The sequence below is a fragment of the Meles meles genome, chromosome 10 (genome assembly GCF_922984935.1).
Source record: "Meles meles chromosome 10, mMelMel3.1 paternal haplotype, whole genome shotgun sequence".
NCBI lineage: Eukaryota > Metazoa > Chordata > Mammalia > Carnivora > Mustelidae > Meles > Meles meles.
In genome coordinates, this window is record NC_060075.1 from 1,425,399 (window position 1) to 1,453,077 (window position 27,679).

General features: G+C 59.0%; 1 protein-coding gene across 3 annotated transcripts in view; it reads left to right on the top strand.

Annotated features, from left to right (window-relative positions):
• Positions 1-27,679, top strand: part of PTPRN2 (protein tyrosine phosphatase receptor type N2) — a 692,851-nt gene that overhangs the window by 610,997 nt on the left and 54,175 nt on the right. For all 3 annotated transcript variants that reach the window (XM_046020312.1, XM_046020314.1, XM_046020313.1), the window contains 2 exons: positions 741-935; positions 23,254-23,401. In XM_046020312.1, the coding sequence (XP_045876268.1) occupies positions 741-935; positions 23,254-23,401 (343 nt within the window). The remainder of the gene's footprint in view (positions 1-740; positions 936-23,253; positions 23,402-27,679) is intronic.

Consider the following 27,679-nt stretch of genomic DNA (forward strand, 5'->3'; position numbering starts at 1 on the left):
TCTTTTTCACATGTGATTTTTTAAATTATTTTTATAAACATATAATGTATTTTTATCCCCAGGGGCACAGGTCTGTGAATCGTCAGGTTTACACACTTCAGAGCACTCACCACAGCACACGCCCTCCCCAGTGTCCATCCCCAGCCATCCTCTGTCCCCTCTCGTGTGAGCTCTCCTCAGTTTGGGTGCTGTTTAGTAGAAAAAGGGAAGAACCAAAAAAGGTGTTTGTTTTTTTCTGAAGACCAGAGCATAGTACCAAGTTCAGAGCCCCGTATAAAACCCCATCTTTCCCACTGTGACTGAGATTCTAGAAAGGAAGGAGAGCCGGGCTCGCTCAGCCCACACGTCACATCATTCCAAGATGACCCGTCACCACAGCGGGCCCCGTGTCCTCTTCTCTGCGTGTGTCTGTGTGTTATAGCTCCGTATAGATCCAGAGACTGTGTGCATTGTGTGTGTGTGTACACACGTGTGCATCTCTGTGTGGCCGTGTGTGCATCCGTGTCTGTGTGTCGTGTGTCCCTCGGGGGGGTGTCCGTGTGTCCATCCATGCGCCTGTGTGACATCTGCGTGCGTGTCTGTCGTGTGTCCCTCGTGGGGGTGTCTGTCTGTGTGTGCATCCGTGCGCACATGCACGGCCACGGGGCAGACCCCCATCTGCCCGTGGGCTCTCGGGTCAGGCAGGGCTGGGGGTGAGACCGTGGGCCGTGAGGGTCTAACCCACCGTCGCTGTCTCCCAGGACCTGTGTCGGCAGCGCATGGCCGTGCGCACGTCGGAGCACCCAGAGGCCCCGCATGCGTCCCGCGTCAACAGTGTCTCCTCGCAGTTCAGCGACGAGCCAATGCCCAGCCCGTCCGCACGGAGCAGCACATCATCCTGGTCTGAGGAGCCCGTGCCGTCCAACATGGACATCTCCACCGGCCACATGGTCCTGGTAAGGCTCGCGGTCCTCGCCGTCTGGAATCGCCGTTCAGACCATGTGGTCTGGGGCAGGGGGAGAAGGTGCGGGGCAGGGATGGGGAGCTCACGGCGCCCCTCCTGCCACATACACGTCCCCTGTTCCTGCCGCCCCTCCTGCCACATACACGTCCCCTGTTCCTGCCATACCACAGCGTGCCGGCCGCCACGGCCGAGCCGGTCAGAACGCTGGCAGGACGGTTAAAAGCCCAGGGTGTCAGGGCACCCCCGATCCGTCCTCCACTTTACGTGCAGTGAGTGTGGGCGCACGCACACGTGCCAGATCACGCGCTGTTCTCAGTGGAGGAATGCGCATCCGTGAGCGCCTACTGTATGCACTGTTGTCGCTGAGCCTCTGACCAAGAGACGATCGTGGAATCCTCCCCTCCTTGCGGCTCGCCAGGCGGGGTTGGGGAGACAACTGTCCCTCGCGTGGTGCTGCTCCTGCACAGTGGGGGGCACAGAGCCCTTGTGTGGGGGCCTTGCTGTCCACATTCCTCCTGCCCGTCTGGCTCCTTGTCCTGTCCCTCCCCAAACCCTCGGAGGGCCACACACGGAGAGGCGGGCGCTGCTCCGTGAAGGGGGTTTGATGTCCGACTGTCAGCAAGAGACGTTCACGATTCTGCCGGCTTTGCCGACTGTCCCCTGAAGGCAGAACACCGCGCTCCCGGGCCCTCAGGCCGCTCGCGCCTGCTGTCTCGTGCCTGCACAGCTGCCCAGCAGGCCGTTGGCCGGGACGCTCCTCCAGAGACCGAGCATTCAGGGACAGCTGGCACAGCGTCTCCTGGCCCGTGACATGGTGGCAACACTCCCGGACCAGGCCGACTGTCCGCACGGTCCGGTCTGCGTCCCAAGCGTCCAGACGGGCCCCGAGCGTCGTGTTTGTGGTCTTTAAGCATGTATTTTCTGTGGCAAGTTTCCTTCTATGTTTCTGTACCGACAACGTACGCCGGCGACATTGGACCACAGCCGGCCGGCGGCCCGGTTAGCCCCCAGCCTCCGCGAACCGGGGGCTTCACAGCAGACTCGGGCCTCCCCTGGCCCCGGAAGTCGAGGACCGCAGCGTGGCTGTCTGCTGAGGCCCCTTCCCTGTTCTGAGCTCGCGCCGTCTCGCCACGTCTGCCGGCCCCGTCCCACATTCCCACGCCACCGCGCCAGGGGCCTCCCCCTTGCCCTGCCCACGCCTCCGCTCACGCAGACTGAGCCTGCGGGGGGACATGGTCTGTGCACGGTCGGCCCGCGTGGTGGGGGGCAAGGGGGCTCCAAGCACGTCCTGACTCTGTCCGAGACCCCACGCGACAGGGCTCGGGAGCTCTGTCCACCCGGTGCCCATCTTCGTCCCAAACACTTTGCCGCTGCAGAGCCCAGAGGCCCGGAGTCCCGCGGCATAACCAACCAGTCAGCGTTTTTACAAAAGTTCTCGCCCGCTAAACGGCTCCTCTCTTGGGCCCTGACACGAGTCCATTCTCCCAGGCCAGGCCACGGAGCACACCATGGTTCCAGCAGAGTCACGGTCAGAGGAAGCGGCCCCGCGTTACCAGTCCAAGAGGGGACTCCCCCTCCCGGCGGAAACCCGCGTGTCACCACCTCAGAACGTGCCGGAAGCCAGACCTGCGAACTCACGAAGGCGACAGGGAAGAGGGTCAGTCAGCCCGAGCCTCCACAAGGAAACTTTCGTGTCTGTCCGACAGCTACACTGTGACTCCCAGAACGACACGCCACGGACGCAGAGACCACCAGGTCAATTCCGCCGGGGCCGGCGCATCCCAGGAACCAGCTGCTCCGGGGTGCCCCACAGATGTGACCTTTTAACTCCCACTGTGCTGGAATCCACGGCACGGCTGCTCACATCCGGACGACAGGGTGGGAGCGAGCAGCACCCCACGGAGTCGGAGGGGAGTCGGCCGAGTTTCCTGGGAAACATTCTCGTCACTAAAACCCGGGGCCGGTGTGCAAGACGGGAACGCCATCTCCGGCAGAGGATGGAGAGCGCGTGTGAAGCAAATAGTGGCCTGGGAAGTTACAGGCCAAATGTGGACCCCTGCGGCCTGAGTACTGTCAGGGGCCGCCGACCCAGGGGTGGGGCTGGCACGGAGAGGACCGGACCTGGGGACGGGCCTGACGGGGAAGCAGGTTGACCTAGGGCCAGGCTCCCTTGGGGAAGGGGCCCTCACCCCCCAGCCTCCCGGGTCTGGTCACTTTGTGCTGTAGAATCCTGGCTGCCTGGGCAAGGTGCTGTGATCGCCTGCCTGGAAGCCGCAGGAATGGAATTCTGGGGTTTAACACTCCACCCAGCGAGCGAAAGGACCCTCAGAGCGAGACCGAGGGCCGGGGCTCCGCACGGCAGGAGGTCAAGGGCTGACCGGGGTCGGGGGAGGGTCGCAGACCACTACTCCGTGATGACGGCACTGAGGGCGCTGCCTGCCCCTTCCTGGGCAGCTGTCGTGGGGGAGAAGCTGAGCCCCATGTGCCCGAGGGGAGGGACTAACTGTGCCCAGGGGTCAGGGGTGGGTGGGTGACCCGCCGAGAAGTGAGTCAGGGGAGCATGTGGTGACCGAGGCCTGGAGACGCCGCAGGGTCAGGACGGGAGAGCAGGGGCTGGGGCAGGGCATGGCCAAGGAATTCTCTGGCCCCTCTCGGGAGCTGGTCTTCCTGGGCAGGCCCGGGACCTTGGAGCCGCCCTGCTGGGGCACCAGAGGTCACTCGAGAATGGGGCCCGGGAGGCCAGGTTCATGGACCCCACCCTTCGGCAAGTGGCGTCGGGGGCAGTGGGTCTGGGTCGGACGTGGTCCTGGGGCCATGGGGAGCGCAGGGCCCAGAGGAGGGGGTCGCCGTGCGTTTGCAGGAGGCAGGGATGGCTGGGAACGGGGCCGTGAGGCAGGAAGGCTCCCGCAGGTTCCCGAGGAACTGTCCGCACGGGAGCGTGGCCGCACCGAGGCGGAGCCGAGAGCAGAGCTCTGGAAGGCACGGCCCGTGACGCCGACCTGATGAAGCCTTTACAAACGTCCATCTTGAGTACACGAGGGGGAATGCTGTGGGCAAGGTCAGGAATCCCCTCGAATGTCATTTTTCAAGAGATCCGTCCCACAGCACATCTGTCCTCAGAAGTGGAGCCTCGCTGTTTTGTAGTTGCGGAGAGCTGGTCACTCCTGAGGGTCATCGAGGGCCAGGAGCCTGCCACGAGGCCGGTGTGCGAGTGCGGCACACGGAGGAGCCGTGAGCAGCCGCGAGGGTGCGTCTGCCCCATCCGCAGCACTGTCCCTCACATCTCCCCTGACGAGAAGCGGGGGTGCTGGGGGGCAGCTGGCTTCGTGCTATCTCCGTGGTGGAGTCAGGAAGAGAGAAGCTGGGTGAGGAGACAGCGTTGACCCTGTCAAAGGCAAGGACTGTGACCCTTGCACCCCTTTACCCTCGGAGTCGACGAGGCAGGAATGAGCATCACTGACCGCTTGCATAACGGCCGCTGCCCAGAAGCTATGCGGGGGTAGGTGACGCGTGCCCGTCTCACCGATGAAGGCCACAGGACAGAGTGCTGATACGTGAAAGTGAATCTCCCAACACCGGAAAGGACGAAAGTCCTTGCGTCATCGAAAACGGAGGGAACGAGCTGCAGCAGGAGGTTTGGCGACTGAGGGCTGCAGAACGCCCACGAGGGGCACAGAACGTCGTGTCCACCATGGGGATGGCCCAGGGGCTGGCAGGGCTCCTCTGCGCCCACCTTGCCACCAGCAGCCCCGTCCTCTGTGCCCCACATTTGTTCCGGAGCCTTAACGGCCAACGTTTGCACCTCGAGCGGTAGCTCCTCTGGCCATTCCTGTGTGACCGGCCTCCGCGGCTTAACGCTCCTTTGTGTTGTGGACGCACAAGTCACTGCTTGCCAGGAAGGCCGCTGGAGGTGCTCGGATGCTGGGCTGGGTGGCGGCGTGAGGCCCGTGAGGTGCTGGCCTGGCCTTGGGCACCTTCATCCTCCAAACCAGGAGGTTACGGTCTTTCTAAACGGACATGGTTCTGGGGTGCTCCTGCCCTGCTCTCTGAGGCCAGAGCGAGTGCCCACGGCACCCTGGCGGCCGTCCTCATGGTAAGGGACAGGCCCCTCCCCCAAGCCAGCACTGCCATAGACCGTGGTGACAAGTAACAGCCACTCGGCACCGCGCGCCGTCCTGCACGTGTCATGGCGTCTGAGAGGCGGCTCCACGGGGCCCTCGCGGCCCGACTCTGCTCGTCTTTGCAGACCCATGATCTCCTGTTATCCCACGTACATAACTTACTTATTTTGTACTGCTAACGGTGACTTAACAATTTTCAGATTTTGCACTTCAAACAAACAGCACGATGAAAATCACCGCAGGCTACATTTCGAGAAGGCCGCAGGTCACGGAAGAGGCCTCGCTTATTTTGAGACGCATCAGCCAACTTCCTGCCAAAACGCGTGACTCACTGGCACTCCACTGTAGAGAAGGGTGCCTGTGTCCCCCGACCCTGCCCGCCTGGGGTACTGGCCACCCTTCGTTTTTGCCGCTGGGCTGTGGAAAACGCTGTTATGATAAGGCAGTTTTAATTTGCATTTCTGTCGTCGTGCATGAGATCGAGGAAGGTTTCCTGCGTTTGGGAACTACTTACCGTTCCTTGCAAGAACGGCCTCAGAAGTGGCCCTCCAGGCCTGTAGCCTGGAGCCTTCGGAAGCCAGCAGCCCACTGAGGACGAGGTCTGCACGTTTACAGAGCGCGAGCCGTGGACGCCCACGGGACTGTGCCGCCCTCGACACCACGGGGAAACCAAGTTACTCTCGTCTCTTCTCTGTGTGGCCGACGTGACCCCCCGTGAGAGAGACTCTGCTGTCAGCTGGCCTGGACAGTTCCCTTAAGAGCAACGAAGGAGAGCCCTCTGCGAGGTCACCCTGCGACCGAGACTGGCATCAGCAAGTCGGAAGTGGGGCAGGCTCCGCGCCTTAGGACGTGTGTCTCCTGGGCACGGGAACGGGCCCCAGTGTTGTGAGCCAGGCAAGGGGCGCCGTTTCAGGTTCTGAAGATAACTTGTCCGGTGACATCAGTGAGAAGTGTGCCCCTGAAAGGCACGGGTGGCTGGCTGCTCTGGGGTGTTTGGGCCTTGGAGGACCCGTTCTGGGGGCTGAAAGGGCAGAGATGTACTTCCTCACTTCCTGGAGGCTGGAGATCTAGGATCCAGGTGTGGGCAGGCCCGGTTCTGCCGAGAGCCGCTGTCCCGGCGCGTGGACGGCCGTCTTCTCCCCGTGTCCCGATCTCCACCTCTTACCAGGACACGTGTCATACCAGGCCTGGGCCCATCCTAGTGACCTCACTTTACCTTCACTACCGCCCTGAGGCACCTTTTGCAAATACAGTTACGCCCTAAGGCCCTGGGGCTGGAAGGCAGGTGACAACGAGCCCAGGGCAAGTGCTGGTGCTTGAACTACCCTGTGTCTCCTGCAGCTTGAAGCAGGTGACAGGCCCCAGTCTTTCCCGTCACCGTCGTGTCCCCCGTGCTCTGCGGGGGCTCAGCCATCAAGAACGTGCTCGTGCCAGGCTCTGCCTCCCGAGAGCTATGCCAGACCAGGAGGAGAGGCTGCCAACCCACTCACGACTCCTCCCCCTTCCAGGCACGGCTCCCGTTTCCCTTTCCGAGCCGAGCCTCCGCCCGCCGCTGCTCCTCCGGGAGAAGGCAGCTCTGCACGCCGCCCGAGGCTCCTTACGCAGCTGGGAAGTCGGCAACTCTCATTAGCTTGGTTTTGACACAAGGCAAAGAGCGTCGTTTCTGTGGCTCAGTCCTTATTGGGGGGAGCACAGATTTATTGTATTTTTGGTGGGGAGGTGTGATTTGCCGTGCTGTTTCTAAAAATCTGCCTTACTGTTCAGAATGCTAGGATGTTACTAGAACGTGTCCCCTACCTGTTAGACCTTCTCGCAGTGGGTAAACTGGGGAAAGCAGAGTGAGTCATGTCAGGTGCTCAGTTACATTTGTCGAATGAAATATCAAACACTAAACTGGGCAGTTAGTAGGTCTACAAGTTAACATTTATGAGGGGAAGAAATTGAAACCGATGCCCCAAACTGGGCCCGGAACATGTTCCTTCACAGCCACCTGAACGGGAAGCACTTCCTGTGGGCCCAGCGGCCGCAAACCCACCTGACAGCATGAGCCAAGAAGGGCTGCGCGTCCCTCTGGCCTATTCAGTCCCCCCAGACCTCCGAGGTCTGCAGACGTGCAAGGAGGAGGGGACGGCAGAGCTTCAGGCCACGCCCGGTGGAGCGACGGGACTGTGTGTGTACAAGTTACTGTGGAAAACGCTCTCTGAAAAGGAGTTTGGGGCATGGCACCAAGCCTGTGGTCCCACAAATAACCCACACGCAGACAAGCGTCCGTTGAGTTCACTCATCTCATGTCCTTAGCGTGAGGGGCGGCTCGTGGACATCACGGGGTCGGCTGGAGGTTGTCTGCGCCCACGTGAAGCAGATGATTCGCGTTTTGCCCCCAAGAAGTTTACAGTCTCTCTGAAGTGAAGAGGGGGAACGTCCAGGAAGCACTGAATGTGGCCAACTGCCAGATCGCGCTCTTGCTGGAAGACGTCCGCCATGGAAATGTGGGGTGGCAGGGAGACTGAGGAGGGGAGTCGGCCCTGGCTGGTACCAGGCACAGTGTTAGCCAGGGAGGAGCAGCCGTTTGGGGTGGGCCGCGGACAGAGCGGGCACGGGCACAGCTCCTCGAAGCCCTGAGTGCGGCCCCGGGGCTGGAATCCGTGGCGGATGAGACAGGAAGTCCGTGTGTAAAGCTGGACCGCATCCTAGCCAGACGGAGCCCCACGTGCGGGCCTGGGCTTGATCCCGACGCGACTGCTGTGGTTTCCTGAAAACAGGAGAAGCGACACTCACTGGTTCACTTAGCCCCTGTTCACTGGCTAGGAGGTGAGGGCGTCCGTGACAAACGGGCCCAGAATGTTCTTTATCCACCCTCACGCTCGCCTCACAGATTGGCCAACGGGCAAAGTCTCGTTGATGTTCCTTCGTTCTTCAAAAGTCCTGCTGTCTTTGATGCCATGGCTGTTGAGAAGATTGTGACCGGCCCCGTGGCTGTCTTTGTAGGCCTCCCCACATTCTTCCTGAGCCCTACACCTGTGTCGTTCCAGGGTCTTCTTGAGCCCGGTCTGGGTGCAGACCTACTTTCTTTTTCCTTCGGCCCCAGCTTTGCCGTACTCCTCCCTCGGAGAGTCCCTGTTGTGCGTGGGTCCCAGGACTGACAGTCGTTGACAGCTGACGTGTGGCGGTCTGTGCTCTCTGCTCTTGGGGAAGCATCCGTCGTGGTGCTCCCGTGGCCCTCACGTCGCTTCTTCGTGTCTTCACCGGTCTCTGGTCGCCCCACCACCCACGCTCCAGGGCGTTCCCCGGGTCTGCTGTCCAGTTTGCCTTGTTTCTCTTCCACAGTGTCTAATCAGTACGTGACCACCCGCCACACGGGTAACTCCAAGGGGTATCGTCTTCATTTGTGTTGACTATTCGTTCTCAAACCTGCTGTGCTCTTCTCCCGCCGTCGGTCCCCGCTCAGTAGCTTCTGTCATTGTAAACCCAGGATTTGATTGTTTCCGTCTGATGCTTCTGTCATCCAGGTTCTTCTGAAGCTGATCCTGCTCTTGATGTGTTTGCTGAGTTGTTTAGGGGGCGAGTTTGCTGTCTGCTGCGTTCCGTCACGTCCATCTTTCAGAACTTTGTGGGGCTGCGTGGAGGGTGTTTAACTCGAGAGAGGTCCTGGGTCACTTTGCCACACAGGCTAGGCTCCCATTAAACCAGGACCATCTTTGTATGAGTTCCTCACCTGGAGATTTTCAGGCCGCCCACATATTGTCAACGTGAGCCTCTGTCTCGTCGAGGCCTGTGGTCCAAAGTCTTCCTGTTCTGGATCCACGTGGAAAGAGACATGCTTTCTTGTGGTGCGAGCAAGCCCTTTCCCTGGGAATGAGTTCCTCCCAGGGTCCCGGGGCAGGGGGGCTCCCGCATCCCCCTCCTCACCTTCCACCTGGCAGGTTTCCCCAAGACCCCTCGTGGACAGCAGGAGCAAGACGCCCTGGGTCTGAGGGGCTGGAAAGTACCTGCCACACCCGCTCGCAAGGGCTTGAGGGCCTTCGGGTCACGAGCTAACCAGGCCACTCTCCACCTCATTCTGGATCTCCGAGGACTCCCTTCATCTTACGGAGACCTGGCTGTGCCATGTACGCAGCACTTCTACGTGTCTCACAGGGAAGGCTCGTCAGGACACCTCATTCCTCATGCCTCTGGGAACATGAGACTTAAAGCAGTTAAATGTAGGGAGTGCAGGGAAAGTGTGCAGCCCTGTTTGATTTCACACCACCTCGACAGTCGCGTCTGAGAGCCAGCTTCATTCTGCATTATGAGGACGACATGACGGCGGCAAGCTCTTGTCAAAGGAAGCCTGGCCGTGACCTCATTCGGACTGGTTCCCACGCTTCCCCACCGTGTGCTGGCAAAGGGGTTACGTGCTTCAGGAAGTCTTCCCACACCCGAGCGTCCAGACTAAGCCGTCCGCGGGTGCGCACTGCCCTGAGCCTGGAACCCTTGGTGCTGACGGCTGGCGGCCCTGGAGGTGTTCCAGACGGTACCTCGTTGCGGTGACCATAAAGACAGCTGTGGCAGGGGTGGCCCCGGGCTCTGTGGCTGCACTCGCGGGGCCAGGAGAGCGGGTGGTGTGACGTCTGACAGCGCACTCTCGCTTCACCCGTCAGACCCCAGAACTCGTGGGTGTGGGATGCGGGCCGTCCGCCGTCGGACTGGCGGCCGAGCTGGAAGACTAAAAATATATTTGATGGTCTTCTCTCTGACTTCTCACCCTGAGAGTGAAGATGATTTCTGACAGATCAACTCACTTCTCTTTTCTACTTTGAGCTCCTTGTTTCAAAGGCATCGACTGAAGACTGAAGCCCATCGGCTCCCGGCTCTGGTGGCCGACCGATTGCTGCTGTTCCGCGGTCCACACCACATGTCAGCTGTCCCGCTGCTGCCAGGCCGCTGTGGGAAAGTCAGGGACACTCGGGCCTCTTCCAGGGGAAAACAAACGCAGGGTCTTCTGCGAGCTGCTGGCATCTGCGCCGTGGGCTGGTCCCCATTCCCGTTTATTGCCCGCAGCACATAGCCTGCTGGTTCTAGGACGGCAAAGCTCCCAAACGCTCTGGACCCGAGGATGCTCTCAGAACTCCTACAAGCGCGTCCCGACAGCGCGCTGCGGCAGGAGCCAGCATTGCCCGTCCACACCTGGGAGAGAAGTTCCGTGTCCGTGTGGTGAACCGACGTCCCCTCACTGCGACTCTCTGTTCTCCCTGAGCACGCCCTCGGGATCGCAGCGAGGACGTGGTCATCAGTGTGGGGCGCCCAGTGCTGCCCGGGGAGGACCTGCCACCTGGGCGGCGGGGCCATCTGTGCTGCTAGGCAACCAGCCCCTCCCCCCGCTCCAGGGCTCTGTCCTCAGACCGCAGTCGCCGTGCTCCTGTCATACCACCGAGGCCATGTGAATTTGTAGCTGACCCTCCACGTGGGGACGGTAGCTGGACAGCCGTTCAATGCGTGACTCTGCTGGCCCACCGCACGGAGACGCAGCTCTTCAAAACCTGCTTCTGAAGAGCTCCAGGAACAAGTGCCGCCCGATTCACGGACGCCAGTGTAGACAGCAGACGGGTGACCGGTTCCTCCATCTCGCCTCCTCTCGCTGAGTAGCAGCCGTCGGGTAGACGTAGCAGCGGCCACCGGGCGCCCGCACTGTCATGGAGACGTAGCAGCGGCCATCAGGTACCCCAGGTCCAGAGGTGGCAGTGGGTGCCCCTGGTTGTGGAGACCCTATTTTTCTACGAGAATTTGTTAACAGAAGGCCTTTTCAGGGTTTGGTTGTCCTAGGACTGCCTTTTCGTGACATGTTTCCTCTTGTGTCCCCCTCTTGTGTTTCCTGTCAACTCTTTGGAACCCAGCGTTGGTTTCCTGCTGCATTTTGTACACGAGTGGAGTCTCTAAATAACTCGCGTCTTTAGGTATTTTTCATGTGTCAAAGGGACATGGTTACAGCTGAAATCAAATTCCCATGTTCTCGTTTAGTAAAGAGCATATTAATTTATATCAATAGGGATAACTCTTTGCAAACACATTCTTTCACATTGCTGAAGTAATCTGTAGAAAAAAGTAGAAATGCGGCGTTGTCGGGCAGCTTTCTTCTCCAGTTAAAGTGTTCTGATTTCTGTTCTACATCAGAGTCCCAGAAATGTGAACTTTCTTTGTAAAAGTTAACATCAGTGTCTGCACAAAACCGTAGTCAATCTTCGATCTTACAGATGGAATGGTTTACTTTGTGCAAAACACAGAGACTTGGCATGGGGGAGGGGAGAACGGGGGACCATCAGGTCCCGTCGTCTCTGCGAAGCCCCTTCTGACTCCCAGCCCGTCGTCGGTAGAAGCTAGATGCCGCCGTGGGGGGGGGGGGGGGCTCTTGCTGAGGAAAGAGCTGTCTCAAGAGTTCACCATGCCGTGGGCAGACATTTTAAACTCTTAAAAAGCAGAAATCAGCAGAAATATCATAAAGCCGGACTATTTTTTCTTTAGACTTGTGATGATTGAAGGAGCTGCCAACGAGCAGATGGATATTTAAAATCGCGACGTCGTCAGTTGAGGGGTTGCAGGGACGGGTGCTGGTTGTCGTTATTGTCTGTACACCAACATCACAAAAAGAAGAGAAGCGCACAAAAGATATTTGGTAAAGGCAGGTGGTCTGGATGAATAATGTTCCTTTCATTAACATAGTTCCCTTATTAACTGTATAATTAATTGTGCATAGCCCAGGGAGGCTGTGGAAATTGCATTTTGAGATGTATCAAAGCGGACTTACGCTTCAAACTTGCATGCAATTTACCATTAATGAAGCCAGAGATGGAAGCCTCAAATCTATAATTATTACTTACTATTTGAATGACAAGCAAAGAATTTTATCAGCAGAGTTTTAAATGAAAGGGGATTAGCAGCTAATGTTGAAATTGTTAATCTTTCTTATGAAAATAATTTCGAAGAAAATGTTTTAGTGGAAAGAGAGGTTTGAAGAAAGCCTGTGCCGTTAAAACAGCCGCTTTCTGCGACTCCACGTGCAAATATTTTTTAAAGTGAATTAATATTTTATAGGGCCCAGAGCTGCTCGTGCATTCCAGGAAAGGATTATGCAATATTCCCAAATATCCCAGCGAAGGTGAGAGGGTCCGTCAGCCAGCCAGAGGAAGGAGCCAGAGCTGGAAAACTTAAGACATATGAGAATATGCTAAAGGCAATGAGAATCTGTTTAATAGTCTAGAAATCTGCCCTTCTCCACTTCTGAATGCTCTGGGAGTTGAGATCATAAATGGTAAATATTGTTCAACGGAGCACCGGGATCCATCTGTCCAGGAAGATTTCATCGGCAACCGTGCCGAGGCTCTTGCCGTGGACGCAGGTGTCCCCCACGCGGGCCCCGCTTCCGACTGCCGGGGCCCGGGTTGGCCGTCCCGCAGTCTCGGGAGGGGGTTCCTACAGCAAATATTTGTTGACGGCCGAGGCTATGCCAGCCTCCCTGCCGGCAGGGGAGAGACTGAAAGAGGTAAAATAATTGGCCTGTTGGGAGCACCTAAAATGTAGCTCACATTTATTTTTTTGTCCTGCTTTTCCCCACTGAGTTGAGGACGTGGACTAAAATACTAAATTTATAGCACCATCGGGTGAGTGCCCGGTGTCGCCACCAACAGGGGGAGGGCCGTGTTTGGGTTTCTAGAAGCCCGGGAAGCTTGGCGTGGGAGGGCAGATTCCCTTTTAGGGCCCGCGGCAAACCCCACGTGTGTCCTGGGCTTCAGGCCACACTAGAGCCACACGCAGACGGCGGACTCGTGGGACGTGGGGCTCTGTGGCCGTTCCTCCATTCCTCGGAAACTCTGGGCTGCCCCCCACTTGGCGCCCAAAGAGCACGGGCAGGGGGTGTTCCGGGGTGCAGAGGGTTGTCTTTCCATTCCCTCAGAAGTCTCGTTTTCCCCCTAAACCTGATGTCTTCGTGGTTTCAGTCTTTAAAAGATTAAAAAAATGCACTTTAATGCACGGATCCATCATTCTGCTCCGATCCGCGGACCTCTCGTGGAATCTTCAGTGTCACATGGAAGCAGCTCGGGGACGGCGGCGGGGGTGTCCCGGCGGGGGTCAGCACCGCGTCTCCCCCGCTCTCCCCGGCCCGGGGCCCAGCGGCGCTCGCACACCTGTGTCCGCCTGGGGACCGCTGTCCGAGACCGCGCGCACCAGGCCGCTCGGGGCAGTGTGGCTGTGGGACTGGGTGTTCGAACCGGGAGCCAAGCGGTCGGCTGCTGACTCTCTGGGGCTCTTCGGACACGCGTGGTGACGTCAACAACTGCGTGGGGCCGCGGCCATCCAGCATTCCGTCCACGCTGCGAAAGCATGAAGGGTGCGGGAAATGCCAGGAATGTGGATGGAATGTGTCGGGTTTTACCCCGATGTTTGACTTGGAGTAGGGGAAGGCTGTGACCCTGTTTCTCTGACCAGCTCGGCGGGACCTTGCCCTGCGGCGGCCGGGCGACCGGGAAGGCGTGGCCAGGCTGTAGGACGCCGTAGCAGTGCAGGTCCGGGAGCAGAGGAGTGGCAGGCGCAGCAGCCTGGAAAGCAGATGCGCGGTCTCTGTCGGGCTCGGGTCCCCTGTTTGCCCGTGAGTGAATCCCGGCAGCTCGGCTCCGGAATACAGGACGCCTCCGCCCCTTTCTCCGTGCCCTCCACCCCCGCTGTTGTCCCCAAATGTCAACCCCTGCGCCTCGTGTGCTGACGGCCTGTCTTGTGTGCTTGGTCTCCCCTGGGGTGAGAGTGACCTTTTAAAAGCATCTTTCCCATTATGTGCCTCCTTTGTTTAAAACGCCCCAGCGGGTTCCTGCCGCTCTCACTGGAGACCTCAGGCTTCCCCTGCGGCCAGCGGGCTTCCCTGGGGTTGGGGCACGGGCCGCCGCCCCGCCTCACTGGCCTTCTCTGTTGCTGGACTACACCAGGCCCATCCCCACCCCGGGCTCTCACTCCGGCTACTCTGTCTCCCTGTGATCCCCTCACTTTTGAGACGGTGAGCCCTTCCCACCCGGCAGGAGACCCTCAGAAATATGCTCATCAGAGGGGCCGCCCCTCCTGGGGTCTGAGCCCCTGCCTCCCGCACACACCCCTTGCTGAATCTCTGTCGCGTGTTCTTACCGCTCTATGAAGTCACCGTTGGAACCGTGTTCGTTTACCCATCTGCGGCCTGTCCCCCACCTGAAGAAACCAGCCGCACACTGACTGAGTCTCTGCCGGGTCCCCGGAACACACACACACACACACACCTGGCTCACCGACGTGCTCACGACAACGTGAATAATGAATAAATAAGTCGCTAAGCCACCAGCCCTAGGCAGGGGTCTGGACCAGGAATGCAGCTCGGGTCTCGCACCCCCAGTTACAGGAGAAGTTCGCTTTCACTCATACCGTCAAGGAAGCTCTTTGCCTGAAATTTAAACGTTAACACCTGTACGTGGATGGAAAGTGCAGGATAATTTTCTTAACTGTTTTCCATCTTTGTCTTTTAACCTCTGTTCGCAGAACTTAACTTCTAAGATGCTGTATGAGATAATAAGACTCATAAAATTGTTTATTTACGCTCATCCGGCTCCTCGAGGAGTGACGGCCTGAAACACGGCGCAGCATGACCGCCACCAGCACGCGGGCTGCCCCGCCCCCCGCCATCGCCCTGCGGAGCCCGAGTCGCTCCCGCTGCCCCCACGTGCACACGGAGCCCCGTCGTGCTGGAGGCCGACCTTCCCCCTTCCTCCTGCTCAGTCAGAGTAGGTGGTGAGGACAGACCTGCGCTTTCTTGAAGTTTGTTAAGTAGAACCTTTCTGGGACCGAAGGCGTTCGTTCTTACCCATTCCCATCGCGGTTTTAACTGTGAGTTTCATCAAGCTGCGGTTTTCTTCCTCTGCAAGTCTGTGGGGTCGAGGTTAACAGAAGTCACGCACGTACTCGATGCACGTGTGTTCAGTCCGGCAGGGCGGCCTGCTGCGAGCGGCACCCCTGAAGACCACCCCGTGGCCGGGGTGATTACTGAAGGATTCCAGGAAATGCCCCACAGGCTCGTCCGCCGCTGTTCAAGGCCTCTCTTTTGTCAATACGATCTCTAGCCATTCTGGACCTGTTTCTAGATGCAGGATACCAAGACCCAAAATTATAATAACGCTCCCAATTAGTTCGGTTCCTCATAATCAAGATGTAATGACTTTCCAAGTCCCCCTCTGTGGTCGCTTTGCTGAGAGGCCCCTGCGTTCTCCCCGAGCCTCCGGAAGCGTGGGGGACGCCATCTCCACGCCTGCCTCGGAGACTCCGGCCCAGGGGGCTGCCCAGACGTTCTTTGAAAAACATGATGTTTTCTTTAGAGGTTTTGTGTATTTTCCTAGTTCTTGCATGTGTTCTATTTTTCAGTCACAAACGGGATTTTAAATAAAACAGAGAACTCAGTGTTCACGGGCTCAAACCCAGCATGTTCCTCTGTACTGGGTCGTGTTGCTGTGCTCACCCACTCCGTGCCTCGCCTGCCTGCGAGCTGGGGACTCTCTCTTAAAGGCTCTCCGCTTGGCAGCCTTTGAACTCTGCTCCACCGTTTTAACCCCTTCACACTTCTGACACTGCCGTTGGCTTGGCGACAACATAACGCGTGAGCGTGCATTGCTGAGTCACGTGGAGACAGCCCTGGGATTCCGCTGGGCCTCCAGAGCCCCCGGAGGGAGGGTTCACACTTGCCAGTGGGTCATTTCTGCTGCTCACATGACGTTCCTGCTGGTCGACCTCACCAGGATGAACCAGGCTCACTGCAAAGATGTGTGGAAATGTTCCCTTCCCAGAACGAATTTCCATGGCGGCGATTTTTAAAATGTAATCAAAAGGATTAGAACCCCAAGTCTTTCCTCTGTTCCTCACACATACGTCTTTAGGCCTTTATACACACAACCAGAGGCTGAAGGCCAGACTGTGTTTGTTTTTCTCACGTAAAGTCCGTTTTGACAACACAGGAACATGCTTTGAGTTGGCCTTTCCTGGGTCTGTGGGCTTTTTGCCATTTTTAAGGATAACGTGTGTCTACCCGCCAAAGGAACGCATGTTTGAGCCACCCAGGGAGACCAGCAGTCCCGCGGCGTGGGGCTCGGTGCGTGGGAGGGACCCGCTGGGCGGGCAGGCGACCGCCTCCGTGCAGGGCCCCAGTCCGTGACCTCTTTGTGATGGAGTCGGGGGTGATCTGAACACGATCCGGGCGCACGTTTCCTGTTTCCGTCAAATCTTTCCTAAGCTGAGAAGTAACAAGGCTACCCTCTGATCGTTTGACCAGATCTGTGCTTCTTGGGACTTGAATGTACTACATCAGATTTCATTTGAATCTCAAGGATCTTCACGGCCCGCTCAGGCTGTTACAGAGCGACGGGCCATGGGTCTGGCGGAGACTCTGCCCTGCCGAGCCGGCGGCCGCCGAAGTCAGGACGACGACCCCCCCGAACTTCTCCGTTCATCTTTTCGTACTTTTTACTTGGAATCCAAACTCTCACTGCAGGAAATCAAACATTTAACATCAACATTTGCCTTTCGTGTGTTAACGAAGACAGGTGGCAATGTGGATTTTTAAAGAGGAAAAGGTCCTCCCTTTGCCCAAACGGCAGCAGAAGCAGCTTACTGCTGCCTTCACAGACGCTCCTCTCCCGCTCGCCGACCTCACAGCCCAGACAAGGTCTTCTCACGAGGAAAGGAATGTAACTGGGCTGCATTCGTCACTCGGACGAAAGGTTTGATTGTCATACAGTAAAGTCACACGCTCCTAGGCACCAAGGTAAAGAAAGGAACGGAAACAAAGCTTCCCCCATAAAAACCAGGTCTCCCAGAGCCCAGCGTGCTTCAGCGCGCCCTGGCCACGGTGGCAGGTGCCGGTGGCCGGCAGTGCTGCTGTAGAATGAAGCTGCACCGGGCGGTTCTCTGCGTGATTCCTGTGTGAGGACCCACAGAGCAGGTGTCCGGACGCCTGCGAGGGCAGTCGGGCGCTGACCTTGATGGTTTCTGTACACACCGGCTGAGGGGACGTGAGGCCAAGTGGAGGCCGTTTCACTTCTTGTCCGTGGGCCTCCATCCCCATGAGCGTCGGCGTTCCGTGGGAGGGAGCTGTTCCCACTGTTCTCTCAGGTGATAATGAACCCGCTGGCCGGGCATCACACCTCTTCATCACCGGTGGCGGGAGATGCTGGAATGACACAGAAGCTGCCCCACGTTTCACGGAACGAATCACCTTCGCTGTCCCGCCATGCTGCCCTGCGCCGGGCCCAGACGACCCCCAACCACGCAGTGCCCCCGGCACCCGACGTTCAGAGGCGGGCAGAGCCCTGCCACCCAGCATCGAAGCGTGGACGTGCGCCTGTCGCGTGTGGGGAAACAGTAATTCTACTAAGTGGCATTCTTTCCTTCGTGACCCTGGGAACCGATCCCGGCGTTGACACTACACATAAGATGATGCCCGGGAAACAGTCCCCCAGCAGGACGCGGGCTGGGGGCGCGGAGTCCGAACAGCCACGGGCCATCAGCACCGCTCTCCACACTGGAAAATGTCTTGTTAGCCGCTGAGTTCACACCTTCCCTTCTACTGGCGTCTTCCAGGGACTCCTCAAGCCTGGCCACTGATACCTCCCTCCCGAGGCAGCGAGCCACAGACGGGAGCACGGCGAGAGGAGCAGGTGCGTTCCGGAACCATCCCCGATTGCACGGTCAGCCGGCTGTGAACCCAGCACGGCGGTCCGAGCACGTGTTGGCTCCATCCGCACGAGGTGGAGACTGAGTGAGGAGGCCCGCTGTCCCCGGGGACAAGGACAGGCCTCCAAAGCCAGGGACCGCGTGCTTGCTGGCGCGGCTTCTTTCCTCTCCGGTGGTACTTACGGTGATGTCGCTGCACCCAGGGAGACGGTGCAGCTGCGCCCGCGGCGATGGCCGTCCCCCGTGGCAGTGCCCCCGCAGCAGCCCTGGGATTCTGCATTCAAGCTGCACCGGTGGCTGCTGCTTCTGGAGACTCGTGTCGTATGTCATTAGGTCAGGGACAATGTCCCCAGGACGTGCCATAAAGTCATAGAATGCAGACCCCAACTCAAGAGAGTCCCTCTGTTTCCAAAGAAAAGTGGAGGCCCGCTGCGATCACCGTCCTCTGCGTGGGCACACTTCATATTCCTGAAGTGACTTCACAGAGTGACCGGTCAGCCCTCAGAACCGCCTTGACACATCTGTGTTCTGATCCCCATTTTACGTAGCGGTGAATTAAGGGCCAGTGAGAGGAGAGTATAACCAGAAAGTCTATGTGGCGACCAGCCCTTGCCGTGTCCTACGCTGTGAAGAAGCCTTCCAAAGCCCAGTCGGGGCCTGGTCCACTCCTCTGCGTCCCAGCGGAGCGGGAGCTCCCGGGGCTTCCCTGAAGGCTTTGTGGATGGAAGCTACGGTCGGCTCCCAAAGACACCGAGCTCTGGCGGTTTGTAGTGAAACCCCATCATGTGTCAGAGCATCCCAGACGCTCCATGTTTCTAGAAGCCACTTTCTTGACGTCAGAAAGCTCATTGCAGAAAACGTTTGAACTATCTTGACAAATGGTGGGCATGTCTCCAAACAATAACGTTTTCATCCCAAAGGTTTGGGATTCTGTGTAAAATGATCCCATTCAACGTGGAGGCTTGTCGGTTTGTTTGACACACGGACGCTGTGTCATCTGGTGGCCCTTAGTCCCTGTGACCCTGAAAGGGTCTTTAGTCTTCCTACCAGTGTTCTAATAGCGTGAGCCAGGAAAGGAGACACAAGATGGGAATCTGGACTCGTACGAGGAAGATTAAATGCGAGAACGTCTGGTTGGGTTAGTATCTCCTAACGTGCGGTTCACAGAAGCTGGTGTCGTTCTCGCTGGGCAGAGGACTCAGAAGAAGTGCTGGTTCATCTCCCACCTGCCCTACTGCGAACGCCGCGGAGCCCGAGACTGGCGTCAGCCGACGTGTCCCAGTTACTGACGTGGAAAACCCACGCTCTGGAACCCGCGGGCTTTTCCCCACAGACACTTTGTCTGGGGATTATCTTTTCTGCAAGTGCATTAAGTCTAGTCCCAGGAAACCTATCAGAATTCAGGAAGGTTTAGACAGCCCCCCGCTCAGCACTCATCCAAAACTTCTCTCACCCCCAATTATTAGGGGCACAGTGAGCCCCTCTCAAAGCTCGGGGTCCTGCTTCCCAACACTCTTAAAGGACCAACAGCAGCTGTCAAGATTGACCCGCCGACGCTCCTCAGATGGAACCAACTACGGCTAAGCCCCGACTCCTCACTTCTTTTACATTTCCAGAGTGCACGTCACAGTGGGGTCCCACCAGCTCAGGCTGCTTTCCTTCTAGTCCTATTAACGAGTACATTAACTAGTACTTTGTATATCCCAGGCCTGTCTCTTGAAGTTTCCCTTTGGAGGTACTCAAGAGCCTGTAACAGGGACTGTGTAAAGTGATGTGGCTGAGCAGATGCTCACAACTCTGGGGACGACAGGTTCTAGAAACATCCCTCAGGGCATCCACGGCGGCACGTATCACGCCCGGAACGGGAGGCGCTGGCCAAGGGCACGATTCCCACGATGACTGAGAACTGGGGAGACAAGAGCTGGACTCAGGGCCAAGGAGGAGGGTTGGGGAAGAGCTCTCTCAACTGTTGTGGTGCCTCCAGGTTCCTAAGGCTGCCATGACGTCAGGGTGGCCACGGGACCATTAGAAAGTGGCAGCGCCCGCTCGGCGTGGATGTTGGAGGGGCTGCATAACCCACAAGGAGGAAGGAGGTGAGGAAATAGTCCATGCATTACTTGTCAGGGCAGTTCTTCCAACTTCAGAAGATGCTAAGGCAGTTTTTTTGGATGCCATCGTTGACATAAAGTGTTTATCTGTAGTACGGATTACTTCTAGAAACTTCCAGGTTGTGAGCAGTCATCCAGCAAATACTGACCGTGTGCCCAAAGCGTGTGCCAGGTGAATGAGACATTGGCCCCATTCTCAACAATCTTGATCTCATGAGGGACAGAATGTCCTGACGCCCCAAGCCAGAGCACAACGCAGAATGCGACGATTGTCACAAAGACGTAGCTTTTAAAATAATAAGTGTTCGACGAAGTTTGGACAAAGGCTAGTGCTGGCCTAGGCTGCGTTGGTGGTTTTTGAAACCGGTGGTATCTGGGAACAGGAGTGGCGATCCTGTCCCTCTGTGAGCGGACGAGGAAGTGGGTGTGAAGGGAGGGTGTGGGGAGGAGGTGGCCGGAGGGAGCCAGGACACAACAGCCGTGTCCCAGGTGGCAGGCCCAAGCCCTGCTGCTGGTGGCTGCCAGGGGCTTTGGGGTAAGGGTTTAAGGAATCTAGGCCTTGGCTTCTCCAAAAGGAAGCTGAACGTTTCATCTCAGCTTCTTTCCATCTTGGACCAGAAAGGCCGGTAACGTGGATGTTGTCCAAGCAGGAGCAGTGAGCGGCACTGAAGAAGGGAGAGAAAGGCCGCCGTGCGCGGGCAGGAAGAGCCTTACGGTCAGCTCCGCGGTGCAGTTACGAGTGGCTTTTGTTTTCATTCCACTTACCTTCATTTTCTGTTCTTTTCTGTGCATGCTACTGTGTAATAAACGTGTGCGGTTTAAAACCCGCACCCTCCCGCCACACTCACTGCCGCGCACGCGTGCACACACACACACACCAGAAGTACCGGGATGTCGGCCTCGCACGCCCGCAGCTCTGTGCTCGCTCTGGGGAAAAGAGCCCGGGTGGAGCTTCACCACATGCTGACTTGCCCCGTTGTTCCGGAGGCGACTGCGTCTCAGGCGCCGACGGTACCTGTTCTGATCTGCAGGTCTCACACCCTTGAGAGACAGGACCTCCCAGAATTAAGTTATTCTGCCAGTTTGGTTTGGGTTTAAAACACATTATTTTATGACTAAAGCTTCCCCACAGACAACGTGAAAAATGCTCTCGTGTCACAGATGAAAAGTAAGAATCTTGGGACACCTGACTTGGTCGGTGAAGCATCTGCCTTCGGCTCAGGTCATGGTCCCGGGATCCTGGGATCGAGCCCCGCATCGGGCTCCCCGCTCAGCGGGGAGCCTGCTTCCTCCTCTCTGCCTGCCTCTCCCCTGCTTGTGCTTTCTCTCTCTCCCTCTCTCTGACAAATAAATAAAATCTTCAGAAAAGAAGGGCAGGAATCTCATCTACAAACGTGGAAGAGGAAACTCCAAAACCATGGATGGGGAAATTACATCCGTTTTATATCATAAATGATGCCTCATGAAAACATGAGCAGAACAGATCAAATCGAGACCAGAGCATGACAGACACAGGCTACTGGAGCCGCACACGCCAAGAGAATGAACAAGTTCCGTCCGTCTTAATCTAATCAAGCGCATCTTTCCTGATTTGTTCTCCATGAAGAAAAACAGCCGCACCTGCGCTTTCCTGCCCCCTGCAACGCCCCGGCCGTGCTTCCTACAGCCCCGGTTGGTATTTCTCACTGTAAATTGAGAAATCCCGTCGAGGTGAACCTGTGCACACCCGTTTGCAGGAATTCAGGGGGCGTCCAGCGCCCCTTTCGCAGGCAGCATCTTGAGGGCAGTGACCCCAGAAACACAGAGCACCCGCTTCAGCCGGAGCTGTCCCCCCCAGCTCCCTCACACCGTATCGTCGGTGGTAAATGTTTCACGGAACCTAACTGTCATCTCATGCGAAGCTGTCCTCATCAGGGTCACTCTGTCTTCGGCATTCCAGGAGGGTCTCTCCAACGAAAAGAACCAAGCAGTTTGCCGTCAATGTCTTCCGGACTGGGCCACTCGACGTCACTTAAATCCACCGCCTGCCCTTGCCAAGAACCCGGAGGGGCTGTCTGCGCGGAGGTCATGGTGCAGGGCCCTGGTGGGGAGGGGTGGGCAGGCGCGGCGCCCTCGGCTCCCGTCCTGGGGAAGCCGTGCCGTGGAGGGTCGCGGATGTCACCTGCACAAAAGGCCGTCTGTCCGTTCCCCGAGGGACAGTGACAGCCCAGCTGGCTGGTCACAGCCGTCGCTGGCTCTCCCGCTGGGCCAGGCAGCCCTGAGGGCAGGGCCTTCTCTCCTATGGCGCTTTCCGTGGGTTGTGGACCCACGCGGATAAGCTGCTGTTTACTGAGTGAATAACACACCAGTCCGAGTCAGCTCTAGTCCAACAGCTGGTGCCCCAAGCCCAGTGCGGCCGGCCGGGAGGAGGCGTGGGGCAGTCCTGTCCTGGCCTGTGGGGGGGCCTGACATGCGTGCTTCCCGCAGTGAGAGGACGGCAGGGGCGGGCAGGGGTCGGGGCCAGCCCTCACTGGGCGTGGGGGCGCCTCACCACCAGGAACCCGGACTCGTGGGCGTGTCTCGTTCTGCGTGTGGACATAGCTGAAGACCTGTGTCCACACACGACACCGAAGACCCACAAACACGGCGTCCCAGGGTGGGACCGGTATTTCCGTCGGGCACAATAAAGCCGCTGGGGTTTATTTGAAATGCTTTTCCTTAAAGCCACGGTCATTTCTCAGCTACACAGATTGGTGAGAATGCACGGACAGGGCTGTCTCTGTGGGAGGGAATGTTCTGGAAGCATTTCCTCATCCACTTCCGGCCATCACCACTGACAGACAAGTGCCCGGAAAGATTAAGATCTGTGCAGCCGAGGGTCAGGACATCGGTTCCGTTGTTCTGGGTTTCGGTTTTGATTTGTCTTTTGTGTCCGCCCCACGCGGGTTAACGCCGGGCACACGTCAGAGCAGCCCGTATCCTCAGAACCTCACACCCACTGGATTCAGAAAAGTAGGTCAGTCATAAGGAAGACGGCGTCTGTGTGGACACGTCTACACCGGCTTCAGGTCGGTTGATCAGACCTGGTCTGTGGTGTGTCCTTCTCTTTGCCCGTTGGTTGGTAATAGCTGACGGGGTCACGCCATGCCCGGGTGTTCGTCACGCCAGGCTCTGCCCCTGGATCACACATGCCACGAACACCCGGGAACCAACCAGCAAAACAGCGAAAGAGCCTGCCCTGTCCTGTGCGTCCGGCAGGCCTGTGCGTTTCCCGGGTCCGCGGGGAACCGCTTCCTCACCCATGCATGCAGGGATGCGTGGGCTGCGCCCTGTGTCCCGTGTCACACCAAGGACCCACCGTCCGCAGCCGTCCCTGAGTCTCTGTTTTCCGTTCCAGGCCTACATGGAGGACCACCTGAAGAACAAGAACCGGCTGGAGAAGGAGTGGGAGGCGCTCTGTGTCTACCAGGCCGAGCCCAACAGCTCGCTCGTGGCCCAGAGGGAGGAGAACGTGCCCAAGAACCGCTCTCCGGCGGTGCTGACCTGTACGTACGGGGCTGCGCTCCGGGCGAGGGAGGGGAACTTGGCCGGGCGGGGCCTGCTGCACCGACCCCGGCTTGCCTGGGTTCCTGCGGGCGCTCGTGGCTGCGGAGCCGTCCCCAGCCGGGAGACGGAGTCAGTGGATTCCGCTGTGGTCCAGGGGCACAGTCCTGGTTTGAGGACGTCTGGGCCCCGGTGAATACTTTGCGTGTGTGCGGGTTGAGACTCGTGTCTCAGCTTCGTGGAGCCTCCCCTTCATCTGATTGCGGTCCTCCCGGCGTCCTGGAAAGCTCTGAGCCCTGAGGACAGTCTGCGTTGTGGGCCCAGGGTGGGGGAAGGGCCGCAGATGCCCGCCAGCCTCCCGCGTCCTGACCGCGTCACGACAGCCCGCTCTGCGCAGATCGGCACCAGGAAGCAGACACAGAGAGAGACCAGCGCTTTAATCCACTTGCACCCAGCAGGAGATGGTCTTCGATTGTGTTGTATGTGGTGTGACTCACAGACGGACAGACAGGCCCACGCGGAGGCCGGAAACAGACTGGCCTGGTCTGCCCCTGCCTGGTGCCAGGACCCTTCCTCAGCCACGTGGCTAAGAAACGCAGCAAGTTCCCGTGTTCCAGCAGGTTTCAGGCCAGACTCGCCGCCTGACGAAGGTAGGGCCCCCCCAGTGGCTGCCAGAAACAGACGCTCTCGGAAGGCTGCTGCGTGCCGGCCGACGCGTACGGGAGTGACCCGGTCCCCGTCCCAGGAACTGCAGGCGAGAGCGGTCGGGCACACTTCAAACACAGGAAAACGTTCCTGGTCCGCTGACGTTTTGGAGGGCACAGCGAAGCCACTCTGCGTCCCACACGCTGTGTCCCAGCGCCCTGGAGGCCAGCCCTGCCGCCTGCACGGTGCCCCGACACGCTCCCGATGGTCCCACCTACCGGCCTGGCGCCGGCCGCGGGCCGTGTGCTGATGGTAAACGGCAGCGGTCCGACCGGGCTCACGGGTCAGGGTATTAAAAGCCGACCCCTTGCACTGCCTTCCACACTGACCCGGGCACTGCAGACCCCGGCATCCGAAGGCCCTTCCAGGGTGATTTTTTCTCACAGTCCCCCGGCTCAGACCAGGCCCTCCGTTTCCGTTTCCATGAGGCCTGAGGGGTTTTTCCGTGACGGGCTTTAGAAAGAGGTTTTACAGACAGCTGGGAGGCTCGGCCAGGGGAGCGTCTGCCTTCGGCGCAGGTCACGATCCCAGGGTCCTGGGACGGAGCCCCGCATCGGGCTCTCTGCTCAGCGAGGAGCCCGCTTCCCCCTCTCTCTGCCTCTGCCCCTCCTCACCTCTTGTTCTCCCTCAAATAAGTAAATAAAATCTTTTTAAAGCAGCATAGAAATAGGAATGTCTATATTTAGAAGGTAAGGAACGAAGAATCCACAACGGACGGACGTATTTATTAGGCGCCTACTGTGTGCAGGGGCCGCTGACAGGCTGGGAGCTGTGAGGCTCTGGCTAGGTCCCGGGGCTCAAAGAGGACCTGGCCGGGGAGGGGGGAGGCTGAGGCTCACAGCGGTTGGGGCACACGGACACCCAGCAGGCTTAACCCAGAACACCCCCCAGTCCGGCTCACTTACTTGGACTACCGGGTCCCAAACGGTAAATACTAAAACCCAAAGTCTCTCCTTCCTCCAGCGCCCCCACCCCCCACAGTGGTAACCCAGACCACGGCAGCAGCCCATGGGCCCCTCTGCCCACAGGACCTTAGTGACAGTGCAGTGGGCCGTGGGAGCCCTGACACCTGCCCTTTGACAGGAGCCTCTTGCTTCTTCCCGTGGCGCTGGGGAGACGTGGCCGGTGCCCTGCAGCCTGGCCGGGCTGCTTGCTGCCCCAGGTCCTGAAGGCGCAGCTGTGCCGGTCTGGGAAGTCGGGGCAGGGACCGCACACTGTTGGCACAGACGCGTTTGCAGTGACCGCCCTGTCCGCATGCCTCTGGCCGTCTTCACTTGTCGGGGGGTCCTCCCGCCGGATCTCAGCCTGCTCCCCTTCCTGAGCAGGGCGGGGGTGGGGACGTGGACCGTCTTGGTCTTGCCAGACTGTACCGGAGACAATTGCCGCCTCTTTGGGAAACCCTGCTTCCTGTGGCCGGGCGCACATGCTCCCCATGGCACAGAATCGGCTCCCCGCACCTCCGGCCTCTGCCCTCTGCCAGCCAGGGCGGAGCCCGTGGGCAGGGCTGGGGCCATACGCGCACAGCCCACCCCTGTCGGCGCCTGCATGGGCCGGAAGGAGCCAGAGCCGGCTTTCCCAGCACCGACTTTTTGTGCCGTGACCCGCCCCGTCCCTCCCCTGAGCTCCCCGGTTGCTGGGTTTGCTGGATTCTTGGATGCCCGGGCAGGACCCCCGCAGTCAGGCCTCCCGTCCTCCTGCCTCCGCACCTGTCCACGCAAGGAAGTCCTTCAGCGGTTCCTCCACCCAGGAGGCCAGAGCGACGGCCCGACTTCCACAGCACGGGCCGGCCGGCATCCGCGGACTCCAATGGCTGGACCCCGTGGCCCCCCGGAGCCCGGACACAGCCCACACAGCCCCCGAGCCTTCCCCCTGCCCATCCGATGCGTCCGGGCCCATCAGAGGCACCTCTCCCGCCTCCTGGAACTGCGGAAAACACCCCGGCAGACGGTCCCCGCCACGTCAGGCTGACGCTGCCCCGGGCAGCCGTGCTGCTTGGGGCAGAGGGCCCGTTTTGGGGTTCTGCATTTTGTTTCAAAGGGAAGCTGGGAAGAGGCAAACAGTGTTTCAGGAGACAAGGCCGTGTCCCGAGTACTGTCCTTGCCCCCGTGTCTCCAGGACCTGGGCAGTCAGGTCAGGAGCTGCAGTGACCGTCGGCTCAACTTAACCGCTCATGGCTCGGGTTTTACATTCCTTTTCCTCCTCTGCTCAGAGCCAGGCCGCAGGCTCATGGGGCCGCATGGGGCCGGCTGGCTCTGCCCCCTGTGCTCCCCGCCGCTGCCATGACCAGACTGACCTCGGGGCTGCGAGGTCTGGGGCTGCAACGCTGCCTGCCAGCAGCCCAGGCCGCCCTCTCCGGACAGGCCCCGGCTCCCTTGCCCAGACTGGGGGTGCGCCTCCTCCCTGACCCGTCCACAGCCACCTTGTCATACGCAGAGCACGAGCCATGAGGCCGGCTCGTCTCCTCTGTCACCCGGATGTGCCGTCCCTGCCCGTCCACACCCGTCCTCACCGAGGTGCCGCTGAGACACTTTGCTCTCAGCTTCGTCCGCGGGTCCTTGCTCACCGCCAACAAGAGCTCGATTCCTGGTTTCACGCTCCCCCCTCCCCCGTCAGCTTTCTGCCGTTTGCACGTTGGACAGACGTGATTTACGTGTCTCCGTCTGTAACAACACATCTCACAGGGTCAGTACGGGCTCTGCCCTACCCAGGCCCCCACGCAGACACAGGTCTGGGCCGGGACATCCGGTGACCCGTGGAAAGCAAGGGCTTCACCTCCAGCCCTGCTGGGTGGCCCCGGGGACGTCAAGACGCTCACCCAGCACTTGTGTGTAGACATGGGGGTAGAAGCCACAGACGCGAACCCCGGGAGGCTCCGGTCCTCTGTCCCCCGTTGTCCGTAGAAGAGCCAGAGGTTAAGAAAGGGAAGCAGGTGGCCCCAGGCTGCCAGCGGCAAGACCCGACCAGGAGGGATTCCCACGCGGGCCAGCCCAGGAGCCCTGGCAAAGAAACGTCACCGGCGGCACGGCCTTCCCCCACGTTTTATTGTAGAAGCTTTACAACAGTCAAGTAGAAGTGACCACCGGGCAGTGGCCTGCAAACCCACCACCCGGCTGCCGGGCAGTCTTGCGCCGATTTTCCTCGACATGTTCGTGCTTTACCCATTTTTTGGCTGAACTTTAGGCATCATGACAGCCACGGAAATATTTTAGCCTGTGCCTCCTAAAAATAAGGACGTTCCATTCTCCTGCGTTCCTTCAACCGTGTCGCTACAGCTAGAAGCCGAGCCTCTCGTTCCGGTCCATCGTCAGCACCGCGGGCACCTGCGGACGGCGGTGCCTGACCACGACGTAATCAGGTGGAGCTTCCCTCCTGGGGGTCTTGTGAAAACAGCCCCTTCATCCCGAATGAAGCCTCTCTCCCACCGACCGCATTCCCATTCCAGTGTTGCCAAAGGCCCAGCCAGGAGTCTGACCGTCCCGACGGGCCCGCGGGGAGCTCATCTGCTGTTCACAGGCCTGACCACCACCCCTGGCCCCGTCCCGTTCTGGTCTCGCAGCCAAGGCCCAGGGCCCAGG